The 24,797-nt window shown below is 41.2% G+C and overlaps 1 protein-coding gene and 1 long non-coding RNA gene across 7 annotated transcripts in view; one reads left to right on the plus strand and one right to left on the minus strand.

The window, feature by feature from the left end:
* On the minus strand, positions 1 to 24,624 carry LOC103734306 (zinc finger protein 26). 5 transcript variants are annotated; one of them, XM_029563544.1, is made up of 12 exons: positions 24,487 to 24,624; positions 24,132 to 24,209; positions 20,483 to 20,608; positions 14,888 to 15,036; positions 14,339 to 14,430; positions 13,657 to 13,738; positions 11,087 to 11,167; positions 9,790 to 9,875; positions 8,042 to 8,168; positions 6,321 to 6,404; positions 4,664 to 4,746; positions 1 to 4,258 (listed from the first exon to the last, which is right to left on the minus strand). In XM_029563544.1, exons 4-12 carry the CDS (start codon positions 14,910 to 14,912, stop codon positions 1,985 to 1,987), a joined length of 2,934 nt encoding a protein of 977 aa, XP_029419404.1. In that variant the 5' UTR covers positions 14,913 to 15,036; positions 20,483 to 20,608; positions 24,132 to 24,209; positions 24,487 to 24,624; the 3' UTR covers positions 1 to 1,984. The 5 variants fall into 5 exon arrangements, with proteins under 5 accessions (XP_029419404.1, XP_029419403.1, XP_029419405.1 ...); XM_029563543.1 differs by lacking the exon at positions 20,483 to 20,608; XM_029563545.1 differs by lacking the exons at positions 24,132 to 24,209; positions 24,487 to 24,624 and adding an exon at positions 24,245 to 24,406.
* LOC115070396 overlaps positions 24,531 to 24,797 on the plus strand; it is a 28,905-nt gene continuing 28,638 nt past the window's right edge. For both annotated transcript variants that reach the window (XR_003849561.1, XR_003849560.1), the window contains exon 1: positions 24,531 to 24,667. This is a non-coding gene — a long non-coding RNA (uncharacterized LOC115070396). The remainder of the gene's footprint in view (positions 24,668 to 24,797) is intronic.

Raw genomic sequence — 24,797 nt, forward strand, 5'->3', positions numbered from 1 at the left:
TACAAAAATACCATCTCATATTTTTAAAATGGCATAGAAAAATGCCAAGATAAAAAAGGAGTGAGAAGTTACAATGTTGGGAACATAAACTGGTAGTCATTATGGGAAACAGTACAGACATATCAAATTTAAAAAGTACTATACCAGCCAGGCGTGGTGGCACACACCTGTAGTCCCAGGACTTGGGAGGCAGAGGCAGGCAGATCTCCGCGAGTTCGAGGCCAGCCTGGTCTACACAGTGAGTTCCAGGACAGCTGGGGCTACAGGGAGACCCTGTCTCAAAAAGACCAAAAACAAAAAAAGTACTATACCAATTACTATACCATTACTGTACCAAACCCACTTCTGGGGTTACAGTTAGGGACATAAGATCACCAACTCAAAAGAGAGAGCCACACTCATGTTTACTGTAGCCACAGTCCCAACAGCCAAGATATGGAAACAATCTCAGTAATCAGACAATGGGTAAACTAAATTTAGTCTTAAGTAAAATATCTGACCATAACACAATTCAATCTTGAGGACACCATGCAAATTGACATAAGCCAAAAAAAAAATCTGGGCATTATAGCACATGCCTGTGACTCCAGTACTCCAGAGTTTGAGGCAGGAGTATTAAGGATTTGAGGTCAGTATGGGCTACAAAGCAAGACACTGTTACATACAGAGACACACACACAAAAAGCTGGGCTTGGTGGTACATGCCTTTAATCCCAGCACTCAGGAGGCAGTGTATCTCTGTGAGACTGAAGCCAGCCTGATCTACAAAGCAAGTTCTTGGCCAGCTGGGGCTAAAGAGAGGCCTTGTCTTTAAAAAAAAAATTAAAAAGACAAAAAAGAAAACCAGGTATAGTTAAGACAAATACTGCTTGATCTTACATCAAATGGAATCTAAAGAAAAGCTCAGCTCAACCAGAGAATAAAATAATAGCTACCAGAGACTGGGGGCTGGGAAAAAGGGGTGGTATTGGTCAAAGATTCAAACTTACAAGTACTTGACTCCTATGTAAAGCATGGGAATTTCAGCATTAGGAAGATATGTATGTGAAACTTCAAGCAAATACTTGGGAACAGTGAAGAGGGCCAGGTGTGGCGGTTCACACCTATAATCCCAGCACTCAGGAGGCTGAGGCAGAATTGCCATGAGCTAGAGGTCAGCCTGGGCTACACAGTGAGCTCCAGGCCAGCCTGGGTTACAAACTGAGACCTTGTCAAAAAGAAAAAGAAAAAAAAAAGCATGTGGGGTTTGTATACAGAGGATGAATATAACAAGGAATATGCATGCTGAGTTTGTGTTCATTATTTCACAAGGACATAGGACATCATGGTGAACACTAAGTACAAACAACAGTTTTCAATCATATCAAACAGGAATATTATATAACAAAAAAACATAGTGGAATTTAGATATTTATAATTGGAATCATAAAAATACGCAAATACAGAAATAATCAAAATATTCAAAACTCATCTAGAAGCATCCAGGAAAACCATGTCTCCATTACCACCCAAGATTTCAAGACACGGAGAAGCAAACCTTGTACCACTCACATGTAGTTTCTGTTCAGTGTATAAACACCATTTACTGAAGGTTAAAGAGTGATTTCCCAAACTTCATTAAGACTTTCTCAACTGTGAGATCACAGATGAACAAAAAACTATGAGATCTGTGACATTTCCATATATCTTGCGTCAACACATACTCTTGCATTACCACTTTGAAATACTAAAGTGTTTGCAAGATTCTTATACTACAAAGCTTCAGAATGAATTCTTACATGTTATATTGGGAGATTATGACTTCTCCCATAAGCCTTGAATTACAGCGCATCCTCAGATTGAGTTTTCATGTTTTTGCACTAAACAGCAACAAATGAACACTTTTATATGCTGATTATATTCATCAGATTTGTATAGACTATGAATTCTAATTACAAAGGAATTGGATCAAGGGCTTCCAGAATGATTTTCAAATTCTTTACATTCAAACAGTTTCTCTCCAATGGGGGTTTTCATGTTCATTAGCATCAGCAGAAGTAGCAAAGGCTTCTGCACACTCCTTATATTCATATGGTTTGTCTCCCGTGTGTTTCCGTAAGTGCTTATTAAGGCCTGAGTGCTCTGTAAAGGCTTTTCCACAGTACTGACATACATACGGTTTCTCTCCAGTGTGAATTCGCATGTGAACACGAAGGTAAGAGGACCACAAAAATGATTTTCCACATATTATACACTGAAAGGGTTTCTCTCCAGTATGAGTTCGCATGTGAACAGGAAGGTAAGAAGAACATGTAAATGTTTTCCCACACACTGTACACTGAAAGGGCTTTTCTCCGGTGTGAATCTTCAAATGCACATTAAGATATGAGGAAGAAGCAAAGGCTTTCCCACAGTGGTCACATTCAAAGGGTTTCTCTCCTTTATGACTTCTTATATGTGCAATAAGGCCTGAGGAAGTACTGAAAGCTTTCCCACATTCCTGGCAAGCATAGGACTTCTCCCCAGTGTGATTTCGTAAATGTATAGTAAGGCCTGAACGAGCAGTGAAGTCTTTCCCACAGTAAGTGCATTTATAAGGTTTTACTCCAGTGTGAATTCGAAAGTGGGTCTCAAGTGATGAGGAATTTCTAAAAGATTTTGTGCATACCTTACACTGAAAAGGCCTCTCAGAACTGTGAGTTTTTATGTGTACAGTAAGTTGAGCAAAGCTAATAAAGCCTTTCCCACATTCCTTACATTCATAGGGCCTTTCACCAGTATGTGTTCTTATGTGTTTTGTAAGGCATGAGCGCTCAGGGAAGGTTTTCCCACACTCCTTACATTCATAGGGTTTCTCTCCCGTATGAGTTCGCATGTGAATTCGAAGGTAAGAAGAACGCGTAAATGTTTTGTCACACAGGTTACACTCAAAAGGTTTCTCTCCAGTGTGAGTTCTCAAATGTCCAACAAGAGATGACGAATGAGCCAAAGCCTTCCCACACTGATAACATTCAAAGGGCTTCTCTCCTGTGTGAATTCTTATATGTTCAACAAGGCCAGAGGATGTACTGAAGGCTTTTCCACATTCTTTACAATCATAGGGCTTCTCACCATTGTGAATTAGTACATGCTTGGTAAGGCCAGAACGCGCAGTGAAGTCTTTCCCACAGTAATTACATTTGTATGGTTTTATTCCAGTGTGAATTCGGAAGTGGGTCTTAAGGCATGAGGAATTTCTAAAGGTTCTTGCACATACCTTACATCGAAAAGGCTTCTCACCAGTGTGAGTTTTTATATGTTCAGTTAGTTGAGCAAAACTTGTGAAAGCTTTCTCGCATTCTGTACATGGATAGGGCCTCTCACCAGTATGTTTTCGTAAGTGTATAGTAAGCCATGAACGCCCACTAAAGGCTTTTCCACATACTTTACATTCGTATGGTTTCTCTCCTGTGTGAGTTCGTATGTGACCTAGTAGGTAGGAGGAACGTGTAAATGCTTTTCCACATACATTACACTCAAAGGGCTTCTCTCCAGTGTGAGTTCTCAAATGTGTAGTAAGGTAAGAGGAAGATGCAAAAGCATTCCCACACTGGTCACACTGATAGGGCTTCTCTCCTGTGTGACTTCTCATATGTTCTGTAAGGCGTGAGGGCTGAATGAAAGATTTCCCACATTCCTTGCACTCATACAACTTCTCCCGAGTGTGTTGTCGTAGATGTACAATTAAGCTTGAGCGCTCAGTGAAAGCTTTCCCACATTCCTTACATTCATAGGGTTTCTCAACAGTGTGACTTTGCATATGAATATTAAGATAGATAGGATGTGTAAAGAATTTTTCACACTTCTTACATTCATAATATTTTTTTGCAGTGGGAGTTTCAACATGTCCATCATGGCTTGCAGAATGAGTTAAAGCTTGGCCACATTGCTCCAATTTGTGGTGATTTCCTTCATTATGAGAAGAACTATGTGCCTGAAGTTCTAACTGATTAACAAAAGTTTCCCCACAGTCACAGCATTCAAAGGATTTGTCCTGAACGCATAAACTCTGGGGAGCATCTGGAGTCAAGATGAAAGGTTTTACATACTGGTTCAACTGCAAACTGTTATCTTCAACAGAAGTTCCCTTCAGTGGTTGTGGGAAATCTTTTTCATACAAATTACACTCTGAAGTACTCTGCATATTTGGAGTAAACATGTCAGTCTGAAGGCAGGAATCTTCACTGAAAACTTTCTCAACATGCTTAGAGTCAAAGAGCTCCCCTCCACTGTGTCCTCCCTGTTGACAAAGGCTCAAATGAAGTTTAAAGGATTTTTCAGACTTATACAGGAATGTACATCTGAGGGAATTCTGATGTTCTAATGTCATACTAGGTTTGGAGCATCACTTTACACTTAGCACACTGGTGCAGTACTATGAAATCCCAGCATTCTAGAGGCTGAAGCAGAAGGATCACAAGTTCAAGTCCAGCCTAAGAGACATTATAAGATCTTGTCTGGGGAAAATAAAGAGGAGGAAAGAGTAAGGGAAAAGAGAAACAAAAGGGAAGAAAGAGAAAGAGATAGGGAGTGTCCCTTGTTACAGATATTTCTCTGAAATACCTTTTATTTCTACTTATTTCTGTTAGGGAACCCCTAATCTTCCTTGAACTAGGACATTAAGAAATATCCTTGTGAACCTTACCAGTTGCATTCCATTTGATATATCTGAACAAAATATATCCTGCTGAAATGCGGTTCCTTTGGCCTTTAGGTGCATTTCCCATCCTAAAGTAAAACAGAAAAACATATATAAGAATTTGCACAACAAATGGAATGTTAAATAAGGCTGGATGTGTGGGTTAGACAGATGGCTTAGCAGTTACAAGCACTAGCTTCTCTTCCAGGGGACATGGGTTGAGTTCCCAGTATCCACGTGTGGTATAACAACCATCTGTTAACTCCTATTACAAGGGATCTGATGCCTTTTTCTAACCTCTGTAAGCACTGGACACACAGGTGCACTTACATATATCCAGGCTAAAAAGATTAAGTAAAACTTTTTAAAAAAATTTTAAGTTTAAACTTTGTTTTTATATTAAAACATATTAAGCAACAAAGCAAAGATAGATTCAAGCAGTTTGTCTAAGTCTAAAATCTGGCAATCATAACAATGTGGTGTTAAAAATATAATGTCTCAAAAGGACTGAAAAATAAAAAAATAAATAAATGTGATGGTAAACATAATAATTATAGAAAGAAAGCAAAAAACAGGTATGTCACACGTATAATACATTAAAATTTTTTTCTGGGGGGGCTGGAGAGATGGCTCAGTGGTTAAGACCACTGACTGCTCTTGCAGAGGACCTGGGTTTGATTCCCATCACCCACATGGCGGCTATGAACTGTCCTTAACTCCAGTTCCAGGGGAATCCAATGTCCTCTTCTGACCTCCGCCTCATTGCACCACATTGGGTGCACTCACATACATGATGGCAATACACTCATACACATAAAATAAAAATATTTTAAAAAAAAAAATTTTTTTTGGTCTTTTTGAGACAGGGTCTCCCTGTAGCCCCAGCTGTCCTGGAACTCACTATGTAGACCAGACTGGCCTTGAACTCACAGAGATCTGCCTGCCTCTGCCTCTTTCTGCATGTATGTAAGTGTGTCTATGTTGTGCAGTGCCCATGGAAGTCAAAAGAGGGTGTGGATCCCCTGGAACTGGAGTTATGGAAAGCTGTTAGCTGCCATGTGGGTGCTGGGATTCGAACCCAGGTCTTCTGCAAGAACAGTGTTCTTAACCGCCTCTCCAGCCCCTTAAAAAATTTTTAAGAAACTTTTTTCTGTGAAAATGAAATGTGACAGTGAACTAGAGAAGGAAAAATAAAAAACAAACAAAAGACTGCAAAACCAAAATCATAACCCAAGGGGAAAAGAGAATACCACTGTTAAGATCATAACAAAGTCTAAGTAATACCTATGTCAGGTTAAAGATATCCCAGAATCTCTCCAGCCCCTTAAAAAATTTTTAAGAAACTTTTTTCTGTGAAAATGAAATGTGACAGTGAACTAGAGAAGGAAAAATAAAAAACAAACAAAAGACTGCAAAACCAAAATCATAACCCAAGGGGAAAAGAGAATACCACTGTTAAGATCATAACAAAGTCTAAGTAATACCTATGTCAGGTTAAAGATATCCCAGAATTTGCATTACAAGTACACTGGCATCCCAAAACTTGCTTCTAAGGACCTCAGCCATCAAATTCAAAGTGGTCTTCTAAAGATTTCCTCATTATGGTTATAAACATGACACGTTCACGTGTCAATGACAAAAAATGTTTTTAACAAATACTCACCATGGAGGATGCCTCGTTCCACTATTGTCAACTCCACTTTTTGCTCCAACCAAGAGATCAGGCTGGGTTTGAACAGTTGACCTCCTATACACAGAGAAAAACACATTAATGGCAAATGCTCATGTAAACCCTCCAATGCTAGAAAAAACACTTAAAATTATTAAAAAACAGTTCAAAATATAAATATTTATACTTTTGGTAACAATATTTTCTGGAACCCAAGAAATTTACATTCATGACCTAAATGCACATTTAAAAACCACCAGTAAGGACCAAGTCCTTACATGCCTGTAATCATAGCACTAGGAAGGAGAATCAAGAAATAAAGACTGGTCAGGGCTATACAGGGAGCCTGTCTCAAGAAACCAAAAAACAGCTGAGGATATAGGTAATTAATAGAGCACTTGCCTGGAATGTACAAGGTCCTAGACAGATTCAATTCCCATTACCACCAAGAAACATAATAACTACTACTAGTGGCATGTCATACTCCTATGCTTTGATTATTTAATAAAGATTCTATTTTTTTTTAAACATTTATTTTTATGTGTATGAGTGTATTGCCTGCATGTATGTGAGCGCACCCGTGTCGTGCATTGCCGTGGAGGTCAAAAGAGGGCTTTGGATTCCCCTGGAACTGGAGTTAAGGACAGTTCGTAGCCTCCATGTGGGTGCTGGGAATCAAACCCAGGTCTTCTGCAACAGCAGTCAGTGCTCTTAACCACTGAGCCATCTCTCCAGCCCCAAGATTCTATGTTCTTTAAAAGATGAAAAAGGGAGCTAGAGAGATAGCTCAGCAGTTAAGAGCACTGGTTGCTCTTGCAGAGGATCCAGGTTTGGTTCCCAGCACCCGCATGACAGCTCACAACCATCTGTAACTCCAGGTCCAGGGAATCTCATGCCCTCTTCTGGCCTCGTCAGGCATTACATGAACATGTGGTGCACTTACACACGTTCGGGGAAAACATACACATAAAAACAAAAACATTTTAAAAGGGAGTTGGAGAGATGGCTCAGTGGTTAAGAGCACTGGCTGCTCTTGCAGAGGACCTGGGTTCAATTCTCAGCACCTACATGGTGTCTAAGAACCATTTGTAACTCCAGTTCCAAGAGATCCAATGCCCTCTCTGATCTCTTCGGGCATTGCACAGCATGGGTGTGCTTATATGCAGGCAATACACTCATAAAATAATAAAATGTTTTCAATATTTTTTCAAGTAAAGTTTTTCAAGAGAAAAAGAAAACCCAATAATACATTTCTTCTGGTAAGATCTAATGTTAAGTAATGAAAGTACTTTAAAGCTGTCATTCTCACCAACATGGGTCTTTATATGTCTTCATTCATTCTTATAGGGGAAAAAAATGACAATAGTTTTCCTCTTAAGAGTAAAACAGATTTGTAAGGCCTGTTAAAATATGAATGACAGCCAGGTATGATGGTACATACCTATAATCCCAGCATTCAAGAGACAAGGATTGTGGTAAATTGGAGGCCAGCCTAGGTTGCAAAATAAAAATAAAAAAAAACAAAGAGAATCTCAAAGTAACATTAGTACAGTGATGTGACTGACTACAGTTTAGGTGAAAAGCACCATGACAGATTAGATTAGGTTAAGAGATTCTGTCTCTGTTATTTCCCATTGTAATCTCAGCTGGCATCACTACTTCTAGAACATTAAACACAATGTTCCCTATGAAGCTAGAAAGAATGACAATCTTACCTACTGTGGCCAGGTTCTGGTAGTTCTCCAGCATCACATCTCTGTACAAGTTTCTCTGAACAGGATCCAGTGAGGTCCACTCTTCTTGGGTAAAGTCCACCGCCACATCTTCAAAAGTCACTGAGTCCTAAACCATCAAATATATGCCAGTCTGAGTACAGTAACATTACCTATGCTGACTAGAGAAGAAGTGACACCAATTCCTATAACAGAATCTAAGATATCCCATATTCTTTTTATGTGTATGAGTGTACTGCCTGCATGCAGGTAGGTGGACCCATGTTGTAGAATACCCAGAGGTCAGAAGAGGGCATCAGATCCCCCAGAACTAGAGTTATGGATGGCTGTTAGCCACCATGTGGGTACTGGGAATCGAACCCAGGTCCTCTGCAAGAGCAGTTAGTGCTCTTAACCGCTGAGACATCTCTCTATCCCCAGGTCTCCCATATTCTATCCCAGGGCTCACTGGTCTAGTGCTATCTACACTCACTCTTAGAATCCTCTCCATTCATGTTGATTTTGGTACCTCTTACAAACAAACTTCTGTCCCCACAACTAAACAGGGAGCTCTATTCATGCTACTCCCCTGTATTGTGGCACACTACTCAGCACACTACAAAGACCTGGTAAGTGATGACAAATGAAGACATTCTCCCTTGTAGCCCCAGCTGGCCTGGAACTCACAATGCAGACCAGACCAGGCTGGCCTCAATCTCATAGAGATCTGCCTGCCTCTGCCTCCCAAGTCCTAGGATTAAAGTTTTGTGCCACCACACCCTGGGACATTTTCAGCCACTATATTTCAGCAGTAATTATTTTAGCTTATATCTCTGGAAAAAAAAAATTTTTTTTATTTATTTATTTTATATGTATGAGTGTCTTGCCTGCTATATATATGTAAGTTCATCCATGTCATGCAATGCCCTCAGAGGCCAGATGATGGCATCAGATCCCCTGGAACTGGAGTTATGGACCATTGTTAGCCATCATGTGGGCCCTGGGAACCCAATCCACCTCCTCTGCAAGAGCACCTAGTGGTCTTAACCACTGAGCTATCTCTCCAACTCTAGAAAATTCCATTTTTTTGTGTCTTTTTTGAGTCAGGGTCTCCCTATAGTCCCAGCTGTCCTGACCTTTCAAAATACTCAAAACATTAAGTATATAATCACTAACAAGAAAGTTAAGATATATGTTCACCAGCCAGGCATGGTGGTGCACACCTTTGATCCCAGCACTTGGGAGGCAGAGGCAGGTGGATCTCTGTGAGTTCGAGGGCAGCCTGGTCTATATAGCAAGTTCCAGGCCAGCGAGGGCTACCTTGTCATAAATAAATAAATAAATAAATAAATAAATAAATAAATAGTTACCAAATAGTTATTTTAGAAGCTCATCACCAATTTAAGACTTGTAACTTTCTAGAGAACGCCAACTAGGGACTCAATTCTGGCCTGAGTCTTTCTGTGCTGTGATAAGCTTTGGGACAAGTCTATCTACAAAAAATATTCTTTTGGCCAGTGGAATCATGCCATTTTCTTGAAGGATACCAACAAGTTGCACATTAACTTTGGAAACCATGACACCTGTCATCAGAATATGTGTTAAGAGATTGTTCCTTATACTGAGAAACCTATTTCTCTCAAGTATCTCTCCATGTTTTGACCTCCTATAACAGAATCTGCAAAGGAGTTCCTAAAATACCTCAGTATCTTGCCTAAAAGTGTAAAATAGGAAATGTATTTTGAACTTACCACCTGTTGTGTCTCTGTGAAGGTATTCCTTGTCAAAAAATCCTGCTCAAGTGCTGAATCTCTGGTTTGCAGTTTCATTTCCAATTCTCAAATTAAACCCACAAAAAAGATAAAATAATGTTTAGGTTTAAAGAACAACACAGCATAGCAATTAAAGGAGTTCAGGCTGGAGAGATGGCTCAGCAGTTAAGAGCACTGGTTGCTCTTTAAGAGGTCCTGGGTTTGGTTCCCAGCACCCACATGGTAGACAGCAACCATCCATAACTCCAGTTCCAGGGGATCAAATGCCATCTTCTGACCTCCCTGGGTATTACATTACATGGGTGCATTTACATACATGCAGGCAATACATTCATATATATAAAATAAACATAAAATACTGAAGGAGTTTAAAATGTCTTCATTGTTTTATAAACATGGTGAACAAATGGAAGATTTAGACTAAAAAGGGCCAAGATCTTACATAATTTGTTAAATAATAATTCTATCAAAATCAATACATGCTAATAAAACAAAGATATGTTATCAGTGAGGAAGGGGAAGAAATATTCACAATGAAAATACAAGCAGGGTATGGTGACACACACCTGCAATCCCAGCACCAGCACTTGGGATCAAGTATTTGAGGCTACACAACTTAAAAAAAGAGGGGTTTGAGAGATGGCTTAGCGGTTAAAAGCACACTGAGTGCTCTTATAGAGGACCCGGGTTCAATTCCCAGCATGCAAATGGTGGCCAATCACCATCCGTAACTCCAGTTCAAGGGGACTGAATGCCTCACGCCTTCTTCTGACCTCTAGGGGCACTGCCCAACACAGGCGCACTTACCCACATGCAGGCAATACACTCAAACACAAGAAATAAAAACAAAAATATTTTTAAAAATGAAAAAAGAAGAGTTTAAGCCAACTATAGGAGATATATTGAGACCCTGTCTTACCACCACCCCATTAAAAAAAAAAAAAAAGGAAAGAACTTGAACCATGTTATCTTGAGATGGCAGAACTTTGGAAGAAACAGAAAATAAGAACAAGGAAGCTAAGACTACACCTCCAAATGTGTGTCACTGGCCAGTGTTGTTCCTCGTAAATACTCACCTTGAAGAACTCCCCTCTGCATGGTCATCAATTCTTCTTTCAAGCAAGTCAAAGCATTGGGTTTGATGTGTGTTTGACATCCTATACACAGATCTTGAGATGGCAGAACTTTGGAAGAAACAGAAAATAAGAACAAGGAAGCTAAGACTACACCTCCAAATGTGTGTCACTGGCCAGTGTTGTTCCTCGTAAATACTCACCTTGAAGAACTCCCCTCTGCATGGTCATCAATTCTTCTTTCAAGCAAGTCAAAGCATTGGGTTTGATGTGTGTTTGACATCCTATACACAGGAAAAGATGCATTAATGGAAGAGATGACATATATATATATATAAAACTGAGTCAGGGTCCTATTATGTAGCCGAGGTTGATCTCAAACTTGAAAAATCTACTAACATTACAAGAACACACAATCACACCCAGCTTTCAAGTCTGAAATTCTAATGAAAGCAGTAATTATTTCAAAAGGATTAAAAAGACAAGCCTCATTTAGTGGTCCCAAAGATTACTCATCTATGACCACTGAAATGCTAATCAACATCATGTTCACTTTTCTAAAGCTTTAACATTTTAATCAAATAGACAAAAATAAATAACAAGTCTTTGCTAGGCAATAAAGTAAACCAGTAACTCATAAATATTATAGTACATCAGATTCAGGTAGAGGGTATGACAAGATAAGACACCAACTAGAAAGTGAGATTCAATTTGTCAAAGATGGAGACAAAGAACATACACTTCAAGAGAACCAGATAACCAGTTACTGTTAAACATAGATCATATTTTGGGCTGAAGAGATGGCTCAGCAGTTAAGAGCACTGGCTGCTCTAGCAGAGGACCCAGGTTCAGTACTGAGCACCCACAAGGCAATGCACAACTGTGTGTTAACTCCAGTTCCAGGGAATCTAATCCCTCTTCTGGCCTCCACGGGCACTGCACGCACATTACACTTACATACATACAGGCAAAACAGTCATACATATAAAATGAAAATCTTTTTCTTTTTTTTAATATTTATTATTTTTATTTTATGTATATGCGTGTATTGCCTGCATGTAGGTAAGTGCACCCGTGTTGTGCAATGCCTGTGGAGGACAGAAGAGGCTGTTGGATCCCCTGGAACTAGAGTTACGGACAGTTGTTAGCTGCCATGTGGGTGCTGGGTGCAAGAACAGTCAGTGTTCTTAACTGCTGAGCCATCTCTCCAGCCCCCGAAAATAAATCTTTAAAAAAAAGTAGAGGGTGCTGGAGAGATTAAGAGCACTCACTGGCTGTTCTTGCAGAAGACCTAGGATTGAATCCCGCTAACAACTGTCTGAAACTCCAGTTCTAAGGGATCCAATGCCCTCTTCTGTCCTCCACAGGCACTGCATGATTCTTGCACACACATAGACACAACACTCATACACATAAAGTAAAAATAAATTAAAAAAGAATTTAATGCTCAGTATTGCCTCTAATGCATTTTGCCGGGCATGGTGGTACATGCCTTTAGTCCTAGCAATAGGGAAACAGAGGCAGGCAGATCTCTGTGAGTTCAAGGTCAGCCTGATCTACATAGCAAGTTCCAGGCCAGCTGGGGCTACAGGGAGACCCTGTCTCAAAAAGACAAAAAAAAAACCCAGATCCAATTTTAAGAACTAGCACACTGGGCAGGTAGGATGGCTCAGGAGGTAAAGGCACTTGCTATAAAACCCTGACGACTGAGTTAAATCTGCAGCACTCATGTTAAAAAGCCAGATGCAGTGGTGGTACACATCTATAATCCCACCCCAGCACTCCTATAGTCAGATGAAAGGCAGAGACAGGAGAATTGGTCAGAAGCACAGTGGCAGAAATGAGACCCTGCTTCAAAAAACAAGTCAGAAGCAAAGAACCAACTCCAAAAAAAGCTGTCTTTTGACCTCCACACATGAGCTGTGGCTCAAGTGTATCCACCACACACACAAAACAATAAATGAAAATAAATCTAAAAAAAATAAGAGGGTCTGGAGAGATAGTTCAGCAATTAAGAGCACTGGCTGCTCTTGCAGAGGATCTTGGTTCAATTCCCAGCACCCACATAGCAGTTAACAACTATTCTAACACCAGTTCCAGGGGATACCTATACACCCTCTTTTGACCACCATAAGCATTGCATGACACAGGTGAACTTACATACATGCAAGTAATACACTCATACACATAAAATAAAAATAATTTTAAAAATATTTTTAAAAACAGGACAGGCTCAGAAGTTAAGAGCACTGGCTGCTCTTGCAGAGGACCTGGGTTTGATTTCCCAGCACCAACATAGTAGCTAACAACCATCCATAACTCCAATCCTAGGGGAATCTGACACCCTCTTCTAACCTCCTTGGGCATTGCACAGCACAGATGCACTTACATACATGCAGGCAATACCCCTAATACACAAAAAATAAATTTTTTTTTTCTTTTAAAAAACACACACAAAAAAACACAGAGTTCTAAGTCGTCAGGGCTATATAGTGAGACCCTGTCTCAAAAAAATAAACAAGAACTACAACCATTACTATAGTGGGCTAGGTACATAGCTCAGTTACAGAGCAGAACACGGCACATATGAGGTGATGAAGTTTGATGTATACCACCCCCCCCAATGAAACTATCACAGTATGTTCAAAAAGGAGAGACTGCCGTCATTGTTCTCTTCAAACTCAACAGAATTGACAAAGATCCTAAACACACTAAGTACATAATATGTACCTGTTCTACATGAAGCCTCATATGAGAATGATGACCATCTTACCTACAGTGGCTAGGCTCTTGTAGTCCTTCATCACATCATCAGGTATGGTGCTCTGAGGTGGATCCTCTGAAGTTAACTCCTCCTGTGTGAAATGCACAGCTTTATCCCTATTGGTCACTGAATCCTAACCAAAGCCTAAACATGCTTGTTTAAGCCAAGCAGTATCTCCATCAGTGTTCATAGAAGGGCGCACGAGGGGAGGTGGGGGCAACCTAATGCCTGTACAAAGTTGGGAGTTCTCCTGTTGTCTGCCCAGGGTTCAATAGCCCTAAAAGCCTCTGTATCCACACTTACTCTCTGTTCATCTATTCTAGTCACATAGCTTTAATGGTACATCTCCAACAATTCACCTCACCACAAAGTGACTACACCCATCTCCCGTCTTTTATACAATATTCCTGGGCATATTGTGCATGTGGAATAAATAGTGAAAACAAGGTCTCTGAGAAAATGATACTGTCATCTTTTTAGCATCTTTCAGAAAAACAGACATTTGGCACCATGAGGGTTAAGATTAACAAGTAATTACCAAACTAACACAGTATTTCACAACCGTGAAAGGTTCCACTCCCTGGGAAATCAATCCTCATGAGAAGCTTATTCCTTCTTATCTGTATGGAAAAGATGTGTACCTGGTGGATGCAATGAAATAAGTTTGTAGAACAAAACATGTTCTTCATACCTTATTACAGTTTCTCAGACAACCAGTCTCCATGCTTTCTGCCTCTGTCTCTTCTTCCTGAATGCAGACTGGGTCCCTGGAAAGCAGTCTTGCTGGAAAAGAAAGAAGATACAACATTCTAGAGCTTCCCAGAGACCCACATTCACTGCAGGATATGATTTCATCCTTGTTAAAATTAACAGATGCCAATCCACTCAAGGATAACTTGCAAACATACTAGGAACACACAATGCCACAGCAATTCTGCCTTACTCACAGCCAGAAAAGGTGATAGTGAGCCATCCTTCCTATCAAGGCAAGTACGTTAGTCTCTAATGCAAAGGAAACCTAAGTCCTGAGAAATATAACTCTTAATTTTCCTGTGATGACAGAAATGTCTGTTCCCAAGCCCACTCTAGGGGACTGATGTACAAAACAGTCTTCTCTGGCCCTCTTCAGCACTCCATAATGGACTAGCAGTGTGACTGTTTAGGCCCAGATATCTGGCTCTACATTGAATAGTAGGGACCCCGAGCACAGTCTCTCAAAAATAGCAGCAACAGGACTTACCATTGGACAAACTGATAATGTCCATCCTTTATCCTGATGGTAAACTGTGCGATCAAAATCTTCTGTGAATCCAAGGACACGTCAGGGCAGCTTATGAATCAATGTAGATGACAATACTCATTCCTGTTTAATCAGGATGACTTAGATTCCTGTTGACATCAATCGATCAAAAAGCAATATTTAGTAGTCCTCAAACATGATACATTAGACGGATGTGGTGGCACTGGCCTTTAATCCCAGCACTCAGGAGGCAGAGGCAGGTCAATCTGTGAGTTTGAGGTTCCAAGTGAGCCAGGGTTACATAGTGCAACCCTGTCTTAAAAAAAAAAGCCGGGCGTGGAGGCATTAATCCCAGCACCTGGGAGGCAGAGGCAGGCGGATCTCTATGAGTTCCAGGCCAGCTTGGTCTACATAGTGAGTTCCAGGCCAGCTGGAGCTACAGGGAGACCCTGTCTCAAAAAAAAAAAAACCAAAAAAAAAAAAAACCCCACACATTAGCTCTTTGCTGGTGACCTAATGAAAACCACTAAAATGTACACCCTATAATAATACCCAATGGGATCATTAACATCATCAGCTACTGATGAAGAATCCTATGTACTTGTAGTTTAAATGAGCAATGGCCCCATAGGCTCAGGTATTTGAATACTTGGTCCCCAGCTAAGGGAGCTGTTTTAAGGTTATGGAACCTTTAGGACATGAGGCCTTGCAGGAAGAAGTACACTACTGGTGCACCCTGAGGGCTGCCCTTCTTTCTGCTCTCTTTCTCTTTCCTGTAAACAAATAGAAAAGTGATCACTGCTTCCTGCTCCTGCCGCCCTGCCTTCCCTGTCATTATGGCCTCTGGCCCTCTGGAACTGTAAGCTCAAACAAACCCTTTTTTCCTTAACCTGCTTTTAGTCATGGTATTTTATCATAAAACAGAAAAGCAACTAATATAGTACTCTAAAGTTATACAAGAAGCTTTTTATATACGTATTTAGGTGTGTGTTCACACACACGCGGTCAATTACGTATACTAATCATTACTCCATTTAATTATTCTAACATTCATTCACAGCAAAAACAACCTATATTCTGAAAATAGGTGATTATTCAAGCACAAATGATTGAGAGAAAGTGAACAGGACTTAAATCTGGGTAATTCGATCTCTAAAACGTCATCTGGTGTGGTTGTCATTATACACCAAAATAGTCACCATATAAAGGACTTGGGAAATTGAGAATATGGGTTACTTAAAATGTAACATTCTACTTTTGACTGTAAAGCACTGTAACCAGAATGTCCTTGTCTTACAAACAAGATAGAATATGTGTCAATCACTGCTTCATCTCACTGGAGTCTCATAGTAGAAATACAGTGTTCTGATTTTGGTCTGGTGCTCATAAAGAACAACAAATCTTCAGAAATAGCATAAAATTAAAAGTGAGTGTGCCAAACACTTGTTTACTTGGTAGGAATTCTCAAAGAATCACCTTATGCTACTATAAGCAAGCTCTCTGGGCTGGTGAGAGTCCTTAATGGATAAAAACATGAGAAACTGAGTTCAAATTCCCAGAACACATATGAAAGCCAGACATACTAATGTTCACATTTGTAATTGCAGCACTTCTACAGGGAGATGGAAAGGAGAGACAGGAGAATTCTTGGAAGTTCATGAGCCTGACACATGAAATGAAGCCCTAACCCAAACATGGTAGAAGGCAAGGGCTGATGCCTGAGGTTGTCCTCTGACTTCTACACATGCATTATAGTGCACACGTGCCTACACACACTCACAAAAGTTAAAACACTAGTAGCCTGGGAGTATAGCTCAGCACTTGCCTAGTTTTCAATGTGTTGAAGAAAAAATATTTTCCCACTTCCCCAAAAAGATATAAGTATTTACACCTAGGAGGATCCAATGTCTCCAAAAAGATGCAATCTGAGTAAGAGTACAAGAGCACACAATTTTTTTATTTATTTATTTTATGTGCATGAGTGTTATGCCTGCATGTAAATGTACCCATGTTGTGCAGAGTCTGCAGAGGGCAGAAGAGGGCATCAGATCCCTGGAACTGGCATTATAGATGGTTGTTAGCCACCACGTGGGAGCCGGGAAGCAAACCTAGGTTCCCTACAAGAGCAGTCAGTGCTCTTAATCACTGAGCCATCTCTCCAGGCCCAGTACACAATTATAATCAAATAGTTCAGAATCAATTTTTCTCAAAGCTGTTGGAAACAGTTTGAAAAGGAGAGGTCAAGAGCTGACAGCACTTGCCTAGCAGGCATAAGGCCTTGAGTTCTGTTCTCAACACAGCAAAAATGGATGGAAGAATGAATGAATTTAAAAAGGAGGTCAAGAACAGATAAACAAATATGGATATACCTAGTATATACACTGTACACTAGGGTGTGATTTCATTAGAGAAAGAAGAGCAGGAATGGAAAATGGAAAATATGTAAGGTGGTATACCTGTCCATCTGGACAAGAGACTCCAAAGACACCATCATTTGGATCATAAGAAAGTTAAGCTGGGTGTGGTTATGCACGCCTTTAGTCCCAGCACTTGGGAGGCAGAGGCAGGTGGATCCAGCCTGATCTACATAGAGAGTTCCAGGTCAGCTGGGGGCTACAGGCAGACCATGTCAAAAAGACCAAAAAAAAAAAAAAGAAGAAAGAAAGAAAGAAAGAAAGAAAGAAAGTTGTGCTTTTATAAAGAGAAAGTCAGGGAGTTAACTATCAGAGTCACAGGATGACCCCTTATGGTACAAAACTGAAGATTAGTAGAATTGGCTTCAGGGTGTGTGGGTGGGCCTCTCTTCAGGGAGTCAAGGGTTACCAGATGAAAGCAATAATTTCCATTACTTGCAGTACCTCTACCATTCATGTCAGACACATATGGATGTACACTCCAGGATAATACAAGAAGTATATGTGACTAACAGGTTAAACACAGTGAGCTCAAAAAATAAGGGGGAAAAATTCCCTGGGTCCAGTCTTTGCCCTAAGAGAGGCACTTCTGGGCACTGCTGATGGAGGTTTTGATGTAATATTCTCCCCAAAAAGAGAGCAAGCACAGAATTCTAGTTAGCACAACAACATCTCAGGTGGCATGGCATTTCCTATAAAGAAATTCTGGTCTTGACAAAGGATAACCACTTGAGTTGGTATGTGCTTCCAGAAAGCACTCAGACTAAGAGTAGTAAGACAAATGGTTGGGCTGACAATATAGTTCAGTTGCCTAGCATGTGCAGGTCCCTAGGTTCAATCTCCAGAACCACCTTAAAACAATAATTTTACTTTTTAATTTTATGTGTACGCATGTATTGACTGCATGTAGGTAAGTACACCCGTGTTGTGCAATGCGTGTGGAGGTCAAAAGAGGCTGTCGGATCCCCTGGGACTGGAGTTACAGACAGTTGTTAGCCGCCATGTGAGTACTGGGATTCAAACCCTGGTCTAATTGTTAAAAGTCCCTAAGATAGAATCCTATGTAGTTAAACATGATTAAGTATCAGTTTGTTTTCTAATGGAGTACAAGTGAAAATAGGTTGCACAATACATAAGCCTGCTAAGTCCCTACAGAATAAATACTGCTACTCTGACCTCTCATCCTTATGCATAAGAGTAAGATAAAAGATTTATGAAAAACAGGGCCACAAAGATTGCTCAGAGGTGTTTACTGTGCAAGCCTGATAACCTCGGTTCTATGCCCAGAAACCTCAGAAGGATAAAAATCAACCCCCAAAGTTGTTCTCTGACCTCTATACCTCATGCCATGGCACGTGTGTTCCCATACTCACACAAGTGATAATAGTTTTTCCCAATTTATGGAAAATAGCTCTGGGCAATATAAAATACAGCTATTGATTCATTTCACTCTAACTTAAAAGGAGTTACTTACAGAGATCAATTACCTAGGACCCATCAAGAACATCTAAGTTCTAATCAAGTTATTTTCAAAAATATTATCATTTGGGTTTTGAGACAGGGTCTATCAGTAGCCCCAGCTGGCTTGGACCTCACAAGAGGTCTGCCTGCCTCTGTCTCCCAAATGCTGAGATTAGAAGTGTGTGCCACCATACTGGGCTCTAGCTTGGGGGAGGGGGAGGGGAAGGCAGTGAAAACCCTTATCTTAGTTACTGCCTATAATGTAATTCTGAAGGGTAAAGCTCTGCCAGTGGCTAGAACTGCAGCACCAGTAATAAAAAGCATATGAGGGCTGGTGAGGTGGCTTGGCAGATAAAGGCACTTGCTCTTGGACCTGATAACTAGGGTTTGGTCCCTGGAACACGCACCACCATCACCATGGTGCTCAAAGTTTTTGTTTCCTTTCCTGGTTGAATCTTATGCAATGGCTCAATAATTCCTAATAAATAGGAAGATACGACACTGCTCAGGGTAACCAGTACTAAAATGACTGCTTCAAGTTTTGCTAGATGCATTATTTCTTGAGTCTTTACCCCTTTACTAAGGCCATCCTGGCTAAGCAATGAAAGCAGCAACATCCCACTGAGCTTCAGCACAGTGTTCAGCAGTGCCATTCATATGGCCCACAAAATCCCACTTTGGTTCTCAAATTAATTCCTGAGACAGCCACAGATCCGAGTAAGAGTAACCTCCTCCAGCACCCTGCTCTGCCAAAGGGGTGAACAGAGAAGGAAGCCAACTCTCCTGCAGATGGAATATACCAAAAGGCCTAAACCTGTCTAAAACATCTGGAAAGAAGATGGTGGTGATAACCTGGGGTACCCATGAACCACAGCAGCTGAGTATAGAGACTCATCAGCTCTGAGAGATCCTGCTTCCAGCAAGCCCAGGAGATAACCAGTCACACTTGTTTTGATGGTATGTGGGCATGAGGCCAAGGGAGGCAAATTCCTCCCCTGAAGCCTAGCACAACTAAAGATCAGAACTGGTCCATAGATCAGGATATATAACAAGCTGTGAAAACTTCAAAAATAAAAGTCCCCAGGGCTAGGAAGATGGCTCAGCAGTAAGAGTGCATATTGCACTTGCAGAGGCCCTGAGTTTGACTCAAAGCACCAACATAGAACAGTTCACAACCACCTATAACTCCAGCTTCAGGGGATCCAACATCCTCTCTGGCCTCTGTTGACACCTGCACTCAGTTGTGCATACCCAACCCACAGACACAGACACATACATACACACACACACACACACACACACACACACACACACAAGTTTAAGTATAAAACATCTGTTGATTTCAATTTTAAGTATAATTTGTAAATCCAGAACATGTTCCCACCAGAATCCAAAAAAGGACTGAAAGAGGTTAGATTTATGTATCAGTAAGAAGTAACCACTGGGGGCCGGAGAGATGGCTCAGTGGTTAAGAGCACTGACTGCTCTTGCAGAGAACCCAGGTTCAATTCCCAGCACCCACATGGTGACTACAAACCGTCCTTAACTCCAGTTCCAGGGGAGTCTGAAGCCCTCTTCTGACCTCCGCGGCATTGCACAACATGGGTGAACTCACATACATGCAGGCAATATACTCATATACATAAAATAAAAATATTTTAAAAAAAAAAATAACCACTGAACATTCCTGGTGGAGGATGCTATCAATGCTGTGTCATACCTGGATTCTTCAAGAAAGGTGGATACAGTTAGGATGCTGTTTCAAAGACTGATGAAAGGTACTAAGCTACCCCAGAGCAACCCAGGAGAAGTGACCTGGTTCTGAGGAGCAGCTGTTTCTGAGAGGCTGTTGAAACAATGAACACAGTATTTTAGTCAATGTCCATGAGTAAAATATCTCCCAGTTATCAACTGAATTTTATCAGTACTTTTAATACTGAATGATTTGGGGACCTCCATGAATGGAATCACAGCATTACAGCTATGGGACTTCATTATGACTACTGTTTATTTTCAGATTTGGGAGCAGACAGCTGAACAAACACAACAGTGGTGAGAGTAATCTTCTGCTAGTTTTATATAACTAGATTTAATCCCTCAAGGTCCTTATGACCATATTGTCCTTTTCTCAGTGCTGGGATTAAACCTACAACCCCATGCATGCTAGATAACCAGAGAGCCACACCACTAATCCCAAGACTATTTTGATTATGGCCCACAGAGGTCCACGTGCAAAGTCAAATGTGTTATGACATATGGGGGGAATAGTTTAGGGTACTATGTATTGATACTATAAGAAGCTGAAGCAAAACAACAGATAAAAGTGAGGCACACCAATTTTTCTTCCATGTTGAATTATGTAATATTTTACAATTATTGAAGGACAGATGTTTAAATTTTGTGGGATTTTCAGGTATTAATTGTACTTTGACCCCAATACTGAAGCTCATGAACCTTGAGTAAATGGTACATTCTAGCAAATATTAAAACTTGCATGCGAGAGCAAAGCTGGAATAGTTCCTTATATCTTATCTTACAAATTTAGTACAAAATATTTCAGTGAGATCAAATTATTAAAATCCTAAAAATATCTTCCTACATATAATTTGCCATGCCCTTATTTCATATTACCTATACCAAAATAGTGTTAAAAGATTTTATGTGTTCATGTGTATCTGCGAAGAATTAACATGCACCACATAAGTGTAGGAGCTGGAGTTCCAGGCCATTTGTTGTAAGTCATTTGACATGGGTGCTGGGAACAAACTGGAAGCACTCTTAGCCACCAAGCCATCTCTCTAGCACCACACCAAAAAATTCTAATATAAAAATTCTATTTAATTTCCTTGTATTTTCTCTCTGGAACCTAGGGGTTTGCACAGCAAGGAAAACTTGTTTCTTTTATTTTGTGTATGAGTTTATTGCCTGCATGTAAGTGAGTGCACCCATGCTGTGCAATGCCCATGGAGGTCAGAAGAGGGTGTCAGATTCCCCTGGAACTGGAGTTACTGGCTGTAGTTAGCCACTATGTGGGTGCTGGGAATCAAAGCCAGGTCCTTTGCAAGAACAAGTAGTACTCTTAACCACTGATCCAACTTTCTGGCCACAAAATTCGAATACACATGAAAATATCTGAATGGTTAGAGCTTTGTACATGGATAGAAATGGAGATCACATTAAATAAATCTGACTCAAACATCATATGTTTTCTCTCATGTGAAATCTAGATTTAAGAAAAAAAAACTTTGGCATGATAGCTCAATGCCTGTAGTCCCAGCACAAGGGAGGCTGAGGCAGAATTGCATTGAGTCTGAGGCCAGCCTGGGCTACACCATAGGCTCCTGGCCAGACAGGATTAGAGACCCTATCTCAAAAAGAAATTAATAAAACAAGAAAGAAAAAGTAGGAGCTAGAGAGATGGCTCAGCAGTTAAGTGTTTGCTTCTCTTCCACAGGAAATAAGTTGAGCTCACAATACCCACATCCAGGTGCTTATAAAACCACCTGTAACTCCAGCTCCAAGGGACCCAGCACCTTGGATCCAACGCCCTCGAGTTCTGGCCTCCAAGGGCACCAGCACATGTGTACACACATATAAATAAATCTTTAAAAAAAGAAAGAAGCCAGGCACCTTTAATCCCAGTACTCGAGAGGCAGAGGCAGGCGGATCTCTGTGAGTTCAAGGCCAGCCTGGTCTACATAGTGGTTCCAGGACAACTGGGGCTACAGGGAGACCCTGTCTCAAAAAGACCAAAAAAAAAAAAAAGGTACACAAAAGACTATTTGGAAAAGGGGGGAGAGCAGGAGGGAGAGAGGGAAGAATATATATGATCAAAACACATAATATGCATGCATAAAAATGTTATAAGGAAACCTATTTTTGCACAATTAATATACACTGATAATTTTAAGTTTTCCTGAAACACGTTTTATTTTTCTGGGAGAAAACAAGTAAGCTCAACTATCATAGTATTTTAGTGAAATAAATAATGCCTCATCCTTTCTTTCTAGAGTTCTGTTTTTGTTATTTTTAAAATGTTCACTTTAAAATATATCTTTAAAGCCAGGTGTGGTGGCACACGGCTTTAATCCCAGCACTCAGGAGACAGAGGCAGGTGGATCTCTGTGAATTCAAGGCCAACCTGGCCTACACAGTGAGTTCCAGGACAGCTAGGGCTACAGGGAAACCCTGTCTCAAAAAGACAAAAAAAAAAAAAATTATTTTATGTGTATTAGTGCTTTGCCAATATGTATGCAGGTGCATCATGTGAGTGCCTAGAGGCCAGAAGAGGGCATAGGATCCCCCAGAACTGGAGTTACAGATGGGTGTTAGCTGCCATGTGGGTGCTGGGAAACCAGTCTTCTGGAAGGGCAATAAGTACTCTTAACTGCTGAGCCATCTCTTCAGCCCCTATTAAATTATGTGTATATGTGAGTGTATGCCACCTGAGTGCTGGTGCATCTGTAGAGGGCAGAAGAGGGCGGTGGATCGATCCCCTGTAGTTGGAGTTACAGGAGGTTTCCAGCCTTTGACTTGAGATCTGGGAACTGAACTCAGGTCCTCTTCAAGAGCAGTGCCAGGCTCTTGACCCCTGAACCATCATCTCCCTAGCCCAAATCCCATTTTTAAATTGTGAAGACTTTAACTACCACTGAGATGAGGAAGAAAGGGTGTGACCTGTGGGTCTACACAAGCTACATACATGAATATGCATACCCTGAACATTTACAAAAGTAGTTTCTGGGCTGAAGAGCTGACTAAGCAGTTAAGAGGACTGGCTGCTCTTCCAGAGGATCCAGGTTCTGGTCCCAGCACCCACAGAGCTGCAGCTACCAAGCATCTGTAACTCCAGTTCCAGGGGATCCAGCGCCCTCTTCTGACCTCCGATGGCTCTGCACCAACGTGGTGCAGTTACATACATACAGACAAAACACTCATACACATAAAATAAAAATATATTGTAAAATAAGAATGTTATTTTTAAAAAGCTTTCTCTTGGGGCTAGAGAGATGGTTCTACATGATTAAGAGAACTGGTTGCTCTGGCAGAGGACAGGGGTTTGATGCCCAGCACCCACCACATGGTGGCTAAGAACCATCCATTAACTCCAGTTTCAGGAGATCCAACGCCCTCTTTTGACCTCCGGAGGCACAGCACTAAACAGGTGCACCTACCTACATAAAGGTAATACACTTATACACATAAAAAATAAAAATAAAAATAACATTTTTTTAAGCTTCCTCTTTTTACCTACTTAGTATGTCAAAACAAATACAGGATGGGGGGGGGCGAATTCAACAATCATGTATTTGTTTCTAAGAAACAGGAAGGACGCAGCCCTCTTCCACCAAATTTCACCCACTGCTCACCGCGAAGCGTAGGGATAACCACGTCCCTGAGGCGAGAGGACGCCAGAGCCGACTCAAAGAGCGGAAGTTCTTTACACTCTTAAAAATAAAAAAATAAAAAAAATTAAGATTACCTTAGAGACTTTCGAGGCAGCAAGGACTATGTTCGAAAACACCCTGAGCACAAGTCACATTTATGCGAAATGGCCCCTAGCGGGGCCTGCGGGGCAGTAGGGGCGAAGCGGCCCCGGGTCAGGTCGCGCCCTGAGCAAGAACCGAGCCGCCCCGCCTCTCCTCTGAGACCCAGCCGTCACCGGCCACGCCTGGCCCTCCCCTCCCAACCTCCGCCACCGTCAGTTCCCTCCCCAGGCCTCACCAGAGCCGCACCAGCCAGCCACCGCCGCCGAGAAAAGGGAACTGGCCGCGCGCGGAAGCACACCGGGAAAAACGGAGGCGAACTGTGGCGGCACTTCCGCTTCCAAGCTGGAGACCGGAAGGGCCTCGCTGTCCGAGTCAGAATACTTCAGAAAAATGAAATTTCAGTTCTTACGACTTGGGTAAGGGTTGATTCCAGGCCTTGAAACAGAAATAGGCCCAGAACAAGGCCTCTGGGATGGACCGCCCTTTGCCCCTGAGCGGAGTTGCAGTTTGAACCGCAAACCTGGAGTACGGGGTAGCAGAAGGCTC

Source organism: Nannospalax galili, unplaced genomic scaffold, assembly GCF_000622305.1.
Source record: "Nannospalax galili isolate Female #2095 unplaced genomic scaffold, S.galili_v1.0 scaffold1736, whole genome shotgun sequence".
NCBI classification, from domain to species: Eukaryota; Metazoa; Chordata; class Mammalia; order Rodentia; family Spalacidae; genus Nannospalax; species Nannospalax galili.

What these genes read in the sequence shown, in the direction of transcription:
- LOC103734306 (XM_029563543.1), bottom strand. Translation starts at nt 14,912, where the DNA reads ATGGACATTATCAGTTTGTCCAATG. An exon ending in GTCTGAGAAACTGTAATAAG is followed by an intron (nt 13,739 to 14,338) that starts GTATGAAGAACA and finishes CATTTCACACAG; the next exon opens with GAGGAGTTAACTTCAGAGGA. An exon ending in TATCAAATGGAATGCAACTG is followed by an intron (nt 4,259 to 4,663) that starts GTAAGGTTCACA and finishes CTTTGTCAACAG; the next exon opens with GGAGGACACAGTGGAGGGGA.